The sequence below is a fragment of the Capra hircus genome, chromosome 27 (assembly GCF_001704415.2).
Source record: "Capra hircus breed San Clemente chromosome 27, ASM170441v1, whole genome shotgun sequence".
Lineage (NCBI taxonomy): Eukaryota > Metazoa > Chordata > Mammalia > Artiodactyla > Bovidae > Capra > Capra hircus.
The window spans coordinates 18,424,679-18,442,622 of NC_030834.1; the positions used below are offsets into that span (position 1 = coordinate 18,424,679).

The 17,944-nt window shown below is 39.2% G+C and overlaps 1 protein-coding gene across 4 annotated transcripts in view; it reads right to left on the reverse strand.

Moving 5' to 3' along the window:
- The window catches only part of WRN (Werner syndrome RecQ like helicase), a 114,429-nt gene that overhangs the window by 45,365 nt on the left and 51,120 nt on the right, over positions 1–17,944 (reverse strand). For all 4 annotated transcript variants that reach the window (XM_018042051.1, XM_018042050.1, XM_018042049.1 and 1 more), the window contains 4 exons: positions 17,089–17,171; positions 12,187–12,293; positions 6,230–6,417; positions 695–869 (listed from right to left, as the gene is read on the reverse strand). In XM_018042051.1, coding sequence (XP_017897540.1) covers positions 695–869; positions 6,230–6,417; positions 12,187–12,293; positions 17,089–17,171 — 553 coding nt within the window. The remainder of the gene's footprint in view (positions 1–694; positions 870–6,229; positions 6,418–12,186; positions 12,294–17,088; positions 17,172–17,944) is intronic.

Sequence of the window (17,944 nt, forward strand, 5' to 3'; positions counted from 1 at the left end):
TTCTTCCATTTTTGTGCTCATGCTCAGTCATGTCAAACTCGACCCCATGGACTGTAGCCCACCAGGCTCCTCTGTCCATGGAATCTTCCAGGCAACAATACTGGAGTGGATTGCCATGCCCTCCTCCAGGGGATCTTCCCAACCCAGGGATCGAACCCACATCTCTTACATTTCTTGCATTGGCAGGGGGATTCTTTACCACTGCAATTTTAAACAAATAATATTTCAGGATTAAATTATGAAGTTCAATTCCAACTTTAATGAAATTTTTGTTTAATTTTTAATATAGTTGACTTACAATGTTTTTTTTACAATGTATTAGTTTCTGCTGTACAGTAAAGTGAATCAGGAATACATATATCCACTCTTTTTCAGATTCCATTCCCATAGAGGTCATTACAGAGTACTAATTAGTTACTTGTGCTGTACCATAGGTTCCTATTAGTTCCTATTTTATATATAGTATGTATACCCGAATTAACAAAACATTGTAAATCAACTATAAGATATACTTTAAAAATGAAAAAAAATTTTAAATTAGAAAACAAAAAACATTATCCCTCCCTGGGGAGGCAGAGGCAAGGAAGTTAGGGAACACAAAGAAGATATTCAATAAAGACTTCATAAATAGCTATTATAGAAATATGTGTTTCCAGTATGGGGAAAAGACGGTAATGATGATCCATCTTCACACCTGAATTTCATCTCTCATGAACCTATGATGAACTTGTTTCCTTAGGTTAATACTCAGTCCCGCATGGTATGTTCCACAGGCTAAATTCAGTTTTTTAAGTTCAGCTGTAACTTGCTCTGTCTTTTTCCTGGAAGGACAATAGATGATAGTTGGACCTTCAAATTCCCAAGCAGAACTAAAGAAAAAGAAGAGCAAAAGGACAAAAACATATATATATATATGTTTGAGTTTTATGTGATTTAATTTCCCCTTCTTTTAAAATTTTTAATTTCATTTCATTTTTAAATTTTAATTTACATTTTCCTTTTAGTAAAAAACTGAAAGGAGAAAGCATATAAAAAACAATGATATATTTAACAAAAATCTAAAACATTTTGGACACTCAGATGTGGAAATAAATTATGTTACGCACAAACACCACTGACTTCATTGTTTTGTTCAAATTAAAAAAATTAAAACCAGAGACAGGTTTATTTATTGATGCAGAAGCTTTGCTAAAAACCGACAAACTAATGGTAATACAATTACCACCCTTTTGGAAATACAGAACACTAGTTTAACAATTACTCTTCATTTATACAAGAAATGTAATATTTACATAGGAGAATAAAATTTTTACATTATTCTTATCTCTCTTATGATTGTAAAATTGAATATCTATATGTTTACCAAAAAAGCAAGAACTTTCATATAATAATAAAAGATCATTTATACAGTTCAAAGAAGCATTTACTGGTAATCTTAAGGCTATGTTATAGAAAATAACATGTTAAAAGTCTATTTTAGAAACCTGCACTTATTAAAAGTTTAAATGATGATTTCGTAGAATATTTAATTCCTCAATATATTCATTTACATAAATACATTCATTTATGCTGACCCAATGAATATAAAAAGAATGTACCACTTAGATTTAGAAAGTTATTTTATTTAATTTTTAATGCACATAACCTGTGACACCATTTTAATTTTAGGAATCTATTTTACAAATATACTTAAAGATCAGCCAAAAGATACATACAAATATTCATGGCAAAACTATGATAATGAAAAATTATCTAAATATTCATGATCATACACATACTATGAAAGTGAATCAAATGTTTAAAAAGTAAATGTATAAAAACCTTTAAGAAAGACTACGGTAAAAATCATAGAAAACTTAGAAAAATAATGCAGCAATTTTACTCTAAGAGTCTTACTAAATAATCTACCCAAAGTAATTTTTGAGAGTGACCCAAGGGGCTTCCATGTCAAAATTTCATAGTAGATAACTCCATGGAGTGAAGAAAAATGCAAATCATCTTTTTAATGTACAAGAATCTCATTTAAAAAAATATTTTTCAAAGAAGGAAGAACTGTGCACCAAAACGTGAATGCTGTAACATCTTAAAACATTAAGGCCTAATTTAAGAAAACACAATATACAGAAAGATAACAGAGATACAAAAAGGAAGAAAATTGAAGACAAATGGATATACTACAACACCATTTCTGTGGCAAGCTAACAACAACAAAAACAATGGAGAGCACATATTTGCACAGTCTAAGACAAAGAACAGAAGCCTATAAAGCTAAATGCAAAAATATCAACAATGAAAACTGAGGAACGGGATTGGAGAAATCTAAGTACTCTTCAGTTTACATGCATCTGTACTGTTCAAAATGATACTAACAATATGGATCACTTTTTACATTAAAAAAAAGTAGAAAATATAAAAATCTGAATTTATAGAACCAAAAAATTAAAGCAGTGAACATTCCTATTGACTATGGCAGTGAAATGACTGGAAAAAGGGCCTTGGTCTTTGTCTTCTCTGCCAAAAGAATCATAGGAGACCAGCAGACACAGCATTTATTGGAGGCAAAGCACATGCGGAAGAAAACAAAGGCAAACTCGTGGAGTGAGCTGCACCCAATAGGGGTGGCTTAGATTGCTTATATGAGGGCACTCTTCCAGGTTATGTCTGGCCAGTCTTCTTGCTTGTTCCCATATTTGGCCTGTCTCAGGGTTCTTCCTTGGTCAGCTTGAAGGTTTCTGGGAGGTTGGCAGGACATATTATGGGCTGGCATCTCTTCCTTTCTTTTCCCCTCCCCTAGAGTTGCATTATGCAGAATTCCTTAGAGGACAACTGAGGACATTCTCTGCACACGTCAGGATGAGAAATCCCCTTGACCACAGCAAGAGGAAATGTGGTCTCAGGGCCCAGTGCTCCTGATGGCATCTTCTCTCAAAGTGTCAACAAGAGACTGCAGCAGCTCAGCCTGGGGCCCGTCTATTGCCTACCTCATATCCCCTCTGAGGTTCCTGGACCCCAGGGAACTTTTATTGGGAGGGTGCAGGGCAGAGGTCCACCTTCTGTGGCTCCTTCAGGCTGGCACTGGGCTCATGGACCCTACCTAACTGGGGCCACAGAATTCTCATCCTGCCTTGCTGCGAAGCCCCAGGGAGACCTCTGCTGTTGGTCCAGAAGAATCTGTCTCAGGGAGTGGCTAGGATCCCTGCATCACGATCATCTTGACATGGAACTGCTGCTACCTCAAAGAAAGAAACTTAACATACCAGATGCACGGCTTTTGTCAACTGGGAAGACTCAGAGCAGGAGCTCTGATGGATCTCCCCAACCCAGGGATCGAGCCTGCATCTCTTATGTTTCCTACATTGGCAGGTGGGTTCTTTACTACTAGCGCCACCTAGGAAACCCAAGGTATAGAGATGTCTTTTTGTCTTTGAAGTATCTAGGCCTAATACAGCTTATTTTCTATCTGGACGTAGCTGTCTACTTCCAGGATTTATAATATATTCCATGTATTTAACTTGTTGATTTGAGATCTGTGCCTTTTTCTGGGAGACCCTATAACCTCAAGTCCCAAGGAAATTAAGAATTTCAATGGTGTTCTGATCTGAGGTCTCCATGGAGGAGCTACATATTAATATATCTATATACTGTAGAACAGGCCCTTCTTTTAGGCATATTTCCTGCAGTTCTTTTCCTAGGGCCTGGGTGAGCAAGTGTGGGCTCTCTCAAAACCCCTAAGGCAACACTGTCCAGGTATATTGAGTCAGTGATGCCATCTAACCATCTCATTCTCTGTTGTCCCCTTCTTCTCCTGCCTTCAATCTTTCCCAGCATCAGGGTCTTTTCTAATGAGTTAGCTCTTCGCATCAGGTGGCCAAAGTATTGGAGCTTCAGCTTCAGCATCAGTCCTTCCAATGAATATTAAAGACTGATTTCCTTTAGGATGGACTGGTTGGATCTCCTTGATCAGTCCAAGGGACTCTCAAGAGTCTTCGCCAACACCACAGTTCAAAAGCATCAATTCTTTGACACTCAGCCTTCTTTATGGTCCAACTCTCATGTCCATACATGACTACTGGAAAAACCATAGCTTTGACTATACAGACCTTTGATGGTAAAGTAATGTCTCTGCTTTTTAGTATGCTGTCTAGGTTATTCATAGCTTTTCTTCCAAGGAACAAGTGACTTTTGATTTCATGACTGCAGTCACCATCAGAAGTGATTTTGGAGCCCAAGGAAACAAAGTCTCACACTGTTTCCATTGTTTCCTCATTTATTTGCCATGAAGTGATGGGACCAGATGCCATGATCTTCGTTTTCTTAATGTTGAGCTTTAAGCCAACTTTTTCACTCTCCTCTTTCATTTTCATCAAGAAGCTCTTTAGTTCCTCTTCACTTTCTGCCGTAAGGGTTGTGTCATCTGCATATCTGAGGTTACTGATATTTCTCCCAGCAATCTTGATTCCAGCTTGTGCTTCATCCAGTCTGGCATTTCTCATGATGTACTCTGCATATAAGTTAAATAAGTAGGGTGATAATATACAGCCTTGATGTACTCCTTTCCCAATTTGGAACCAGTCTGTTGTTTCATGTCTGGTTCTAATTGTTGCTTCCTGACCTGCATACAGATTTTTCAGGAGGCAGGTCAGGTGGTCTGGTATTCCTATCTCTTAAAGAATTTTCCACCGTTTGTTGTGATCCACACAGTCAAAAGCTTTGGTGTAGTCTTTAAAGCAGAAGTACATGTTTTGCTGGAACTCTCCTGCTTTTTCTATGATCCAACAGATGCTGGCAATTTGATCTCTGGTTTCTCTGCCTTTTCTAAATCCAGTTTGAACATCTAGAAGTTCTCTGTTCATGTGTAGTCGAAGCCTTGCTTAGAGAACTTTGAGCGTTTCTTTGCTACCATGTGAAATGATGAGACCAAACACTGTTCACACTGGCAAGTGTGATTCTAGTGAAGTAACAGGTGTGAGGCTTTTCACTGACACCTGTCACTGTGCAGCTTTTAGAGAAAAAAGGTCCAGAGTAAGAAGTCAGGCCAGAGACAGTGGCTTCTGTATCAATTAAAAAATCGATCTTCTTTCTGCCACATCAGAGATGACCCGGGGCTCCCTGATGGACATAGACATCTCAGGGTGGGTGTGGGGGAAGCTGCCGGGACACCTCAGGAGCCCAGCATGGTCATCTCAGAAGCAGGAGTCCCTCTTCCTCTTCAGGACCAAGAGTAGTCCCAATGATCAGTCTGTCTACACACTGGGCATGGCCTGGGAGGCTCCTTCCAGCATTCATAGGCCCAGTGGTCAGTTGACTTGCCTTCGAAGCACTCCCCCTTGTTTGTCTTACCTCTGGACTGATGTTGGCACCTGCTGTCCCCTCTCAGTGGCCCTGAAGTTGCAAAGCGTGTCCAGCAGCAACTGTTATCAGCTGAACTTGTTCTTTCCTTATCCTCAGCTTGATTTTTTTACCCCAAAAGCCACCTCTAGCAGGTGGGGCATCAGTGTTTGTGGCCCTGATTGTAACATTTGAAGTTTTCGCCTAATGTCATAGAGGCGAACTGAATGATAAAAGGTAGTCCCAGTAGGGACTGACCCTCAGGAGTGGAGGTGTCTATGTTAGTAAACGTTCTAAAAGCCTCCACAAGTTGTCCCCAAAAGAGGGCTGGATTTTCTTCTTTCTCTTGGGTCACTTCCTTGACCCTTTCATAGCTGACTGGTTTTCTAATGCATTCCTGAATCATGTGGTTCCCGGCCCTCATGCCCACCAGGAAATTATCATCCCAAGCAGGATTCTGCATCCCCACAGTATCATAAGCGCTAGGTTGGGCCCCAGCAAGCTGCTCAGTGTGCCCCGAGGCTGCCGTCCAAACCCTCTGCTTCTCCTCGCAGGTAGAGAATATTAGTTGGACGTCCTTCCAGGCTAAAGCAAATGCCAGGGTTAGGGCCTGAAATCCTTCAGTAAACCTACTAGGGTTTTCAGAAAACTGGCCCAGTCTTTGTTTGCACTCTGCTGAATCAGTTAAAGAGAGGGCATGTGCACTCTGACTGTGTTTTGCCATTTGCCACTTGCCTGGGAGGACACATTCTCCCTGGTCCTGGGTAACTGGAAGTCCCACCTATGAGATATCTCAGTGGTGGGATTAGCTTTTTCATCCTGGGGTCACTTCAGTCACACACTCAGTCGCGTCTGACTCTTTGTGACCCCATGGACGGCAGCATTCCAGGCCGTGACTCACCTTGACTTACAGACAAGAAACTGCTTCAGATCCTCCAGGATGCTTCCTGTTTTTCGTCCAACTTCTAAATACAAGTTTGGTCGATCAAAACCAGTACAGGTTATCTGAGGATCCTTCAGTTTTAAGCAACGTACAATGTCTTCTCGGATCAAAGAACCTGCCGTAGCAGTCACTGCAACAATTGGAACCTGAAATAAGTAAAAGCGATTTTTAACAAAGGAGAGAGGTCGTTAATTCCCAACATTTCTACTGCCTTCTTAGAAAGACACTGGAAGACAATTACAGGAAGAGTAGAGAACAGTGATAAAAATGAAACTTTAAAATTATTCTTTCAAAGAAGAAAAACACTTTCTTACTTGTTTCTCAGCCTTCTAAGAAATCATTCAAACACTAAACTCATAAGATTTCTAAGGCAATTCCTGTCTTAAGCTAAATCCACTTATTAGCTATCTACCTCTCCATTTATTATTTATACATTTATAACAGTGCTGGAACAAATGAGGGGTAAGTTATGTCTTATCTTTGATAATGATAATTCACAAATTATAAACCCTGCAATCACTGAAAATTTAGCCATACAAAGCCCAAGCATGGCTCTTTTTTTACTCCTATATTAAATACATTGCTATATGGCTTTTCAGATCTAAAATAACAGCTCTCAATTACCTGGATAACCTATCAACAGTTTTAAATGGTTAATTGTAGCATACAATATAAAAGAAAAATGCAGAAAATAAGACATCTAGTATTAACTGATTCCTTGAGCAACCAAGTCATGTTCTATTTTCAGTACAGTAGACTTCTAGATTTAATTTTTTCATCACTATTATTATTGGGTGTATTAATCAACTATGCAATCATCTCATAATCAGAAAAATTGTTCCTATATAATTAGCTGCTTGATATCCAAAATTACAACTTTCTGAATACATTTTGGCTTATTATAAAATATGGTAAATAATATGCTCATAACACAGCTCTTCAGATGCAATACATTTGCCCTGCAAATCAGTTGAAGCAATTACTGTACATAAGTGAAAATTTAAGTGTAATCTGTAAAAAATCAAATACAGAATTTGAAAAAAGATACAATTTATTAAAAACTGTAAACTATTTTTATAATCAATATAGCTTTACTGAACTGAAAACTATCTCAAAGTTCATGCAAAGAAAAATCAATTAAGTCTGGGAGCAGTTTTTAAATAGAAAAAAAAAATGATACCAAAATCAATGTGACCAGTTAACCGACATTTTGATACTCTCTATCCATAAATTCTGTGTGGATCACAATAAACTGTGGAAAATTCTGAGAGAGATGGGAATACCAGACCACCTGACCTGCCTCTTGAGAAATCTGTATGCAGGTCAGGAAGCAACAGTTAGAACTGGACATGGAACAACAGACTGGTTCCAAATAGGAAAAGGAGTATGTCAAGGCTGTATATTGTCACCCTGCTTATTTAACTTCTATGCAGAGTACATCATGAGAAACGCCGGGCTGGAAGAAACATAAGCTGGAATCAAGATTGCTGGGAGAAATATCAATAACCTCAGATATGCAGATGACACCACCCTTATGGCAGAAAGTGAAGAGGAACTAAAGAGCCTCTTGATGAAAGTGAAAGAGGAGAGTGAAAAAGTTGGCTTAAAGCTCAACATTAAGAAAACGAAGATCATGGCATCCGGCCCCATCGCTTCATGGGAAATAGATGGGGAAACAGTGGAAACAGTGTCAGACTTTATTTTGGGGGGCTCCAAAAATCACTGCAGATGGTGACTGCAGCCATGAAATTAAAAGACGCTTACTCCTTGTAAGAAAAGTTATGACCAACCTAGATAGCAGATTCAAAAGCAGAGACATTACTTTGCCGACTAAGGTCCGTCTAGTCAAGGCTATGGTTTTTCCAGTGGTCATGTATGGATGTGAGAGTTGGACAGTGAAGAAGGCTGAGTGCCGAAGAATTGATGCTTTTGAACTATGGTGTTGGGGAAGACTCTTGAGAGTCGCTTGGACTGCAAGGAGATCCAACCAGTCCATTCTGAAGCAGATCAGCCCTGGGATTTCTTTGGAAGGAATGATGCTAAAGCTGAAACTCCAGTACTTTGGCCACCTAATGCAAAGAGTTGACTCATTGGAAAAGACTCTGATGCTGGGAGGGGTTGGGGGCAGGAGGAGAAGGGGACGACAGAGGATGAGATGGCTGGATGGCATCACTGACTCGATGGACCTGAGTCTGAGTGAACTCCGGGAGTTGGTGATGGACAGCGAGTCCTGGTGTGCTGTGGTTCATGGGGTCGCAGAGTCGGACACAACTGAGCGACTGAACTGAACTGAACTGAACATATAAAGACAGACATTTTCAGGATGGCAACTATAAGAAAAGAGGGCCTCGTTTGTTTCTATGCAGTATCATGTAAGAGTAGAAAAGCAATGCCTTTGTGAAAAAAAGGAAATAAGCATGAACCTGACACATTTTGAAGACGTTAGTAGAAAAATCAGGCAAAACAGCAGCACAGTAGTATAAAAATCTGGCTTACAAACAGCTGCCTCAGTTCAAAGCCAGCTTTTGCCACTAACGAGATGTGAGATTCTGAGCTGCTTATTTTAGATATATTGGCTGCACTGTACAACGATCGAACCCATGCCCCTCGAAGTGGAAGTGCAGAGTCTTAATCACTGAATTGCCTGGGAATTCCCATGAGTTATTTACTTCATATTCTAAACTTTGGTTCCCTCATCTATAAGATGGCTACAATAACAGCAACAATCTCAGAAAGTCACCGTGAAGAGCAAATGGGATAAAAGGTCTATTATGCCGAATATAACGGCAAAGTACACAGAAAGCACGTGAGAAGTGTCAGCTATTACTGATATTATTAAGGCAACATCTGAAAAGAATTCTACACAAAAACTCCAGAGACACGGCCACTTCTCTCAGATTTGCCATTCACTTTGGCAAGAGCTAACTTCTCTCGGCCTCTGTTTTTTCATCAAAATGTGAGATGGAGAGGGCTACTGGATGTTAACCTTTCTTCTAACTTAAAAATTCCCACTTTGCCACGAGGAACTCCTTATTCTAGTGACCAGCTAACAGAGAAAATCACTATAAATGATTCATTCCTTTGCCGATGTCCCAGAAAGTCACAGATAAGAATGTTGCTTCCGTAACTTAGAAAACACAGTAAAGTAATGGAATGCATTAAATTTAAAGGAACAATGTTTACTTTCACTTCAGAAATGAACAGAATATTTCTGCTTAGAAAGTCTGGTGCTTTATGATATTTAAAAGATGTAAACTAGGGTAAAGCTTAGAAATAACACTCAGGTTGGCTGGGAGAACAGTGTGTCCATACATCCTGGTTTACTAGGAAGCTCTCAGTTTATCTGGTCATCACAGCATAGTTCTTTTTTTTTAACTGGAGGCTAATTACTTTACAACACTGTAGTGGTTTTTGCCATACACTGACATGAATCAGCCATGGGTGTACACGTGTCCACCATCCTGACCCCCCTCCCCATCCCATCCCTCTGGGTCATTCCAGTGCACCAGCTTTGAGTGCCCTGTTTCAAGCATCGAACGTGGACTAGTGATCTATTTCACATATGGTAATAGACATGTTTCAATGCTATTCTCTCAAATCATCTCACCTTTGCCTTCTCCCATAGAGTCCAAAGTCTGTTCTTTATATTACAGCATAGTTCTTAATAGCTTCAACCTTTTAATTTTTAAAAGCAAACTAGTATGGCTGATAAATTACCTTGTCACTCAGTTTTATCAAGTTCACAACTCATGAAACTTGTTCTTTAAATTGGCAAATCTTGGTTTCTTTGGTAATAAGTACAAAGTTTTGGTGAAAAAAGCAGTAAAATGTAAATTAATCTTGTGACTATAAATCTAGGAATGCCTTAGACATATACTTCAATGGTGCTACCACTACAAATTCCAAGAACTGTTACTATTCCATTTGCCTCTGAATTTGGGTGGTGCTGCTCCTGCTAAGTCGCTTCAGTCGTGTCCGACTCTATGCGACCCCATAGACGGCAGCCCACCAGGCTCCACTGTCCCTGGGATTTTCCAGGCAAGAACACTGGAGTGGGGTGCCATTTCCTTCTCCAATGCATGAAAGTGAAAAGTGCAAGTGAAGTCGCTCAGTCGTGTCCAACACTTAGAGACCCCACGGACTGCAGCCTACCAGGCTCCTCGTCCATGGCAGTTTCCAGGCAAGGGTACTGGAGTGGGGTGCCACTGCCTTCTCCATTGGGTGGTGCAGTTAATCTATATACTCCATAATATGCTTCATTCATTCATTCACTCACTTACTCCAAATAGTTACTGTCTACAATGTGCTGATCTTTGTAAAAGGGCTGGGAGGAATGTCATGGAAAGATCCAAAATGTCTCATTTCTTACAGTTCCTCTTACTTGAATTTTATAGAACTTTAAGGTTGATGTAAAGCTTTCCAGGGCTTCCCTGGTGGCTCAGCAATAAAGAATCCACCTGCATTGCAGGAGACCCAGGTTTGATCCTTGTGTAGGGAAGATCCCCTGGAGAAGGAAATGGCTACCCACTTCAGTATTCTTGCCTGGAAAATTCCATGGACAGAGGAGCCTGGTGGGCTACAGTTCATGGGGTCGCAAAGAGTCACACACAGCTGAGCAAATAAACAACAACAACAAAGCTTTCAACAACAAAGTTGTTCTTTGGAGAGTCATTTTGTCAGATTCTCTCCAAATGGGAATAAGTCAGTGATTTTTTTTTTGCTATTTTTGAACTTATTAAAATAGTTCAGTGTGAAGCACTGGTGACAGTCACCTGTAACTGCGATTAAAGAAAAAAAAGCACTGAGAACAGTGAGGAAAATGAGAGCCCTACAGCCACCAGGGGGCATTTCTCACCACTAGCTAACAAAGAGATTTCATGAAAACACCAGGGAAAAAGTTTCTCTGCCACTGCCTGTCGAACATCCTGGGCTCAGTGAATCATCCCAAGAAATGAAAAGAATCCAATGGCGTCCACAGCCTGACACAATAAAAGACTAATTCAATATCGAGAAGCATTTCCAAACTGCATAAAACACTTAAAACTCCTCTAACACAATCCCTCTAGAATCAAAGGGCCAGGAAAGGATTACAGACAGCAATCTTCCTAATTTCCAAAAGCTTACTTTAAAGCTTTCTACATTAATGAAAAGCAGTCCTCAAGGAATCTGAGCCTACTGGACTTCACCATATCAATCTTCTTTTTTTATTAATATCACCGGTACTATTAACACTACTAATCTTTCTATATTATTCATACTGTTCCATGCACTTCATTTGGTACTACTACTTCCACTTTTATGGGTAATTCTGAATCTAAACTCCTTGACTGGACTCTGTGCTACTTCAGGGAAGAAACTGTTTTAAACTTCTTTCAAGTCATTTACTCTGGAAGCCATATAGTATCCCACTGTGCAGCACTGCCCAGCTCTACCACTCACTGCATGTGCGGTAAAGTTACTTCTCAGGGTCTCAGCTTTCTCATCTGAATTCACTTATTCATTTACCCAATTATTTACGGAACACTCACTATGTGACAGGCACTGTTGTAGATTTTATCAACTAAACCAGCAAAAATCCCTCCTCACAAAGAATATTCTGGTAGGGACCCACAGGCAACAGACAAAATATATTAAAGTACGTTAACACTGCTAAGTAAGTGTTATTTAAAAGACAGCAAAGGTATATGAGGAATGCTGAGAGTTGTGGACAGGAGGCCTAAATGAAAAAGTACTCTTTCAGCAAAGACTTGAGAGAAGTAAAAGATACACCATGCTGTAAAAAAATCTTTCCCCTGCTTAAAAATCAATGATTTGCCCTTTCATAAAAACATTTTCAGATTTTTGGCCATTCCCCAATCCTGGATCCTCCCTTGCTAAGCAAGTCATTTCAAGACATTGTACTTGGCAAAGCTTACCTGTGGGAGTACTGCCTTTAGGGAACACAAAGCCCTGAATGAACTTCTAAAATCATGTCCCCACTCAGAAATACAGTGAGCCTCATCCACAGCAATAAGTGTGATACCTATCAAAACAGAAAAATATGTAAATGGAGAAGATAAAGCTCAAAAAAGTAATAAACTCATCTAAAGTTTTACCACCAATTTCACTTTGAATATGTAAATATAACAGAAAGGAGAAAAATAATTCAAAGTATTGAGTCATATAAAAATATAAGCATAAATAATAGCAGATAATGCCAAAAACTGGGCTTCCCAGGTGGTGCCAGTGGTAAAGAACAAATAGACCAATGCAAGAGACCTAAGAAACGGAGGTTTGATCCCTGGGTCAGGAAGATCCCCTTCAGGAGGAAATGGCAACGCACCCCAGCATTCTTCCCTGGAGAATCCCATGGTCAAAGGGGCCTCAAGGGCTACAGTCCATGGGGTCACGAAGAGTCAGACACAACTGAAGTGACTTAGCACGTACACCAAAAATTATTACTGAGAATAAGCAAAGGGAGATATATGGATAAAAGGCAGATGGATAAAAGAAAGAAGTATTTAATATCTATTTTTCAAATAATATATTTATTCAATTTTGATTTTCATCATTATTTCTCAGAGAAATTAATTACTACTACTCTGTCCTCAAAGCTATCACTCATCTGCAATGATAATACCTTAAAAAGAAGAGCTGTTCTAATTCTCATTCATAATACTTTTAATTTTATCTCATGGATTAGCTATCCAAAGAGAAAAAGTCAGCATATTTCTACTGAGATTACATTCATCACTGTCTGTGAATGATCACTACAGAATTCCTCTGAAATGCCAGTTCTGAAAGACAGGATGACATCCACAGTTTCTAATATAAAAAGGGAAGGGAAGAACTATATCTCATTTTATACAAAGTAGGTAAGAAGGAAGGCAAATTGTTCCTTCTTCACCTAGCAACCCCTTTGCTCAGCCCCCACCCCTACCCCCACACTGAATCAGAATCAATAATGTATAGTAATGTCTCTCAGAAAAGGGCTTTACTATATAACCATCCATGAAAATGTCTTCAGATATTTCAAAGTAATGACAGCAGAGCTTTTGCCCTTGATTACCAAATTAATCGCTTGGACACGACTGAGCGACTTCACTTTCACCAAATTAATATTTAAGAAAAAAATAATTTTTCCTCTCCACGGGGATGATCACAATTTAATGTTTATCTTCATATTTATGTTTTGCCACTGTGTGTTAGCTGCTCAGTTGTGTCCAACTCTTTGCAACCCCATGGACTGCAGCCCACCAGGCTCCTCCCTCCATGGGATTCTCCAGGCAAGAGTACTGGAGTGGGTGGCCATTTCCTTCTCCAGGGGATCTTCCCAACCCAGGGACTGAACCCTGGTCTCCCGCATTGCAGGCAGATGCTTTAACCTCTGAGCCACCAGGGAAGCCCCCAGGCAAGAACACTGGAGTAAACTGTGATTCCCTCTTCCAGGGGATCTTCCTGGCCCAGGGGAAGTTTTGCCACTGGGGCCTATTTAAAAACATAAGTCAGACTACCTAGATGCATAACTTGGCTTACCATTTATATTACTTTAAGCATGTTACTTAAGCTTTCAAGTGTCAGCTTCTCCTAAGTATAAGGTAGATAATAAAAGTAGCTAACATTTTTTTAGTTACTCTGAAGATTAAGATCATTCACATAAAATGCTAAGATAGGGGCTGGCATTAAAAGACTGCTCAATTTAAATATATATATATTATTATTATAGTTATTGTGCTAGTCGCTCAGTCAACTCTCTGCAACCCCATGGACTGTAGCCCACCAGGTTTCTCTGTCCATGGGGTTCTTCAGATAAGAACACTGGAGTGCGTTGTCATTTCCTTCTCCAGGGGATCTTCCCGGCCCAGGAATCGAACCTGTGTCTCTTCTGTCTCCTGCATTGGCAGGCAAGTTCTTTAACACTAGCGCCACCTGGGGAAATGCATACTATGTTCCAGACACTTTCCTAGGAATAAAATAGTAAAATGCAATTCATGATCTTGAGGAGCTCACATTTCTAAAGGAAGAGACAGAGAAGCATGCATATAACTGCAATTCATTGAGATTACCGATTACAACAGGGTTGGAGAAGAAAAAGGAAAGAAAAAAAGAAAACCCTGCTAAATCTCAGCAAATCCAGGTTGATTCACATCAAAATTCTATTAATTGATGAGTGGAAAAAATTCAGTATTACCACTATACTTATTTGGCTTTCAAAACTATATGACCCAGATTTTAAATTAAATAGGTTAAAACAAAGAATGACAGCTCCTTCATTTTAAAACCCTCCTTAAAATCACAGGTTTGATTAACTAGCTTTTGCACTTCCCCAGTGGCTCAGTGGTAAAGAATCCACCTGCAATGGAGGAGACGTGGAAGATGCAGGTTCGCCGCCTGGGTCAGGAAGATCCCCTGGAGGAGGAAATGGCAACCCGCTCCAGTATTCTTGCCTGCGAAATCCCATGGACAGATTAGCCTGGTAGGCAGGGATAGGAAAAGACTCAGACAGAACTGAGCAACTAAAACAACAACAACTACTATTTTTTAATGGAGTTAAACTGTCCCTCACAACCAGCTGATGCAAGCTTCTGCCAACTTTCCCATTAAATGTGCAAGTCCAGGTGTCTGCCCAGGTCCAGGATATATTTCATTTTGGCACACCAGTCATTAAAGCCTTATTCCCAAATTTACAAGACAATTACAGGTACATTTGCCTTTAAGGTGTCTCTATATAAAATTCTGCTTGCTGCTTTTGTTAAAAAACCCACACTACTAAAATAATAACATTTCATAAAAATCATAAATCAGAATAGCTAAATGTCAAAACTACTGTACCAATGAAATTCTGAGTATATTCACTGCTGCAAGCATTGTAAAATGAAAGTTAAATAAAAATACTTGAGAGAATTTATCGTATTTTGTTCAACATTGACAGCCACCCAAAAAGAGCATTTTCATCCATCTTATGCAGATACTCAGCTCTAATAATTTCAGTGTTCATAATTTATTCCTTTACAAAAAATTAAAATAGAGAATTAGAACAACCTATCAAGAAGCTCTAAGTAAATATTGGATTAAATCCATCACAGAAACAAAGCAAATGTTAAAATGGAACAAAACATATCCAGACCACTAGGTACAAAGACCCTAACTTTTGCAATAAAACCATGGAGTTTATATACCTAGAGTTGTTGATTTTAATCTGAATTGAAATATTCATAAGAACTTTATACAACCTAATAGGATACACACTAAATTTGTTTTAATGGTAAAAATATAACATGCCAATAAGGGAGTTTAACAGTTTTGATAATATATTTATCAAATGCTAATTTCTACCCTCATTCTTTTGTTGATACTTAACACATATTAAAGGAGAAGGCAATGACACCCCACTCCAGTACTCTTGCCTGGAGAATCCCATGGACAGAGGAGCCTGGTAGGCTGCAGTCCATGGGGTCGCTGAGGGTCGGACACGACTGAGCGACTTCACTTTCACTTTTCATTTTCATGCATTGGAGAAGGAAATGGCAACCCACTCCAATGTTCTTGCCCGGAGAATCCCAGGGCCGGGGGAGCCTGGTGGGCTGCCGTCTATGGGGTTGCACAGAGTCGGACACGACTGAAGTGACTTAGCAGCAGCAACACATATTAAAAAATAAATACTTGTTTTCATTATATTATTAGAATAACTGTTAAATGCTTTCCCAGAGTTATCTGCAAGTAACCATTAAATGAGACGCCACAATGTTTAAAAAAACTTTACGTGCTAGGAATTATCTTAACATATAAAGTGTGATCATATTACATTAGAAAGCAAAGATTGTCTGGTTTAACTTAATGTTTGAAACATGAACAATTGCAATAGAATCTGTGATTGTAGCTGTTAGATAGCTGAGCCTGACCACCAAGAAGGGAAAAAACAAGACAAAATGTTTTTAGCATACACATCAAAGACGATACCAGCTTTTGACTAATTTTTTATTCACATTTTCTAAGAAATAGGCTAAGACATATTACGTAATTTTTAAAATTAATCGTACTCATTGACAACAAATAGTCAAAGGTACTGTGGTCTCCAACCTGAAAATCAAACATCAGAATCACCAGTGAGAAGACTACAGCTGCCACAACCTCACAGCAAGTGCATTAAATCACAATTTTCAAGGTTGGAGGATCAGAAATTTTCTAAAGTTTGAAAGGTGATTCTCATGAACAATAAGAGTAGAGAACCACTACATTGATTAAGATTCAGAATACCAAAAAAAGGAAATTATATCATAGAATCCAAGATTCAACATTTATTCAATAACATATTTAAATGCCTACTATGTGCCAGCAACATACTGCTACTGCTAGTGCTAAGTCGCGTCAGTCATGTCTGACTCTGTGCGACCCCAGAGACGGCAACCTACCAGGCTCCTCTGTCCCTGGGATTCTCCAGGTAAGAACACAGGAGTGGGTTGACATTTCCTTCTTCAATGCATGAGAATGAAAAGTGAAAGTGAAGTCGCTCAGTTGTGTCCAAGTCTTTGCGACCCCATGGACTGGAGCCCACCAGGCTCCTCCATCCATGGGATTTTCCAGGCAAGAGTACTGGAGTGGGATGCCATTTAAGAAAATATAAATAAATAAGAAGAGCATTTTCTCCTAAAAAGTTTATACTCCAGTAGAAGAAAACAGGTATACAAACAGGCAATTATAATCCAGGAGCTTAATTTCTAGGGCAAAAGGAATTGTGGTACAGGACAGGAGAGGCAGAGATTTCCTGGATCCATCCACAAGTTTAAAGAGTATCTCACTTTAACAAGTACTTATAAAGATTCTATCATCCCACTTACCAATATTAGCCTCAAGCTGCTGAAGCAGGTTCAAGTTACCTGAACAGAATTCTGGAGTTAGATATACAATCCGGTATTTGCCTCTGTAAAACAAAGAAATAGGAAATGTAAAAATAATCACCCAGTGAATATAACTGAAAACCATAACACAGTATAATTTTTTAAAATAATGCATTAAACCACTGAATAAAACCAAAATGCATATTATATGTGTGGACATATGCACATATATTTGTTCTCTGATTTCATTTCAATTCATCAAAACAAACATGGCAACACCAGTCAGAAAGTACTCAGTATAAGATGCCATTAGAAGCCAGATTCTGATTTCCAGCAGTCTAGCCCCCAAATCGCAGCGCCTGAGTTAACTGATCAAGCCTACAGTAAATCTTCTATATGTTAGCAATCCACCTACATGCCACCTTCCTTGGAGAACGACAACCGCATTACCCTACACAACTGATCCCATCTCCACAATTAAACCCGCAGCACCCACGTTTCTCCTGTATATTCTGCTCTATTGCCCACACCTTCTTGCGACAGTGATGCAAAGCATACTAAGGTCAAGTTAGTCAGTCTCCGTCCTAGAATTTGGGGGTCTAACCAAGTAACAACCAGTCAGTCTCCAAGCAGCAAGATCTGTAACATGTAAATGAAAAATACCTGCAATCTATTTTGTGACTAGAACAGAACAGAATGCTTACCTTCTGAGAGAAAGCAAGAGGAAGACACACAGAGAATTTAGATTAAAAAAAAAAATGCCCTATTGTATTTTCAATACTGATTCCAGTCTCTTCCTGAGGGCTGGCTAATTTCTTTTCATAGGGATCCACAAGCCATTCCTGTATCCTTACTA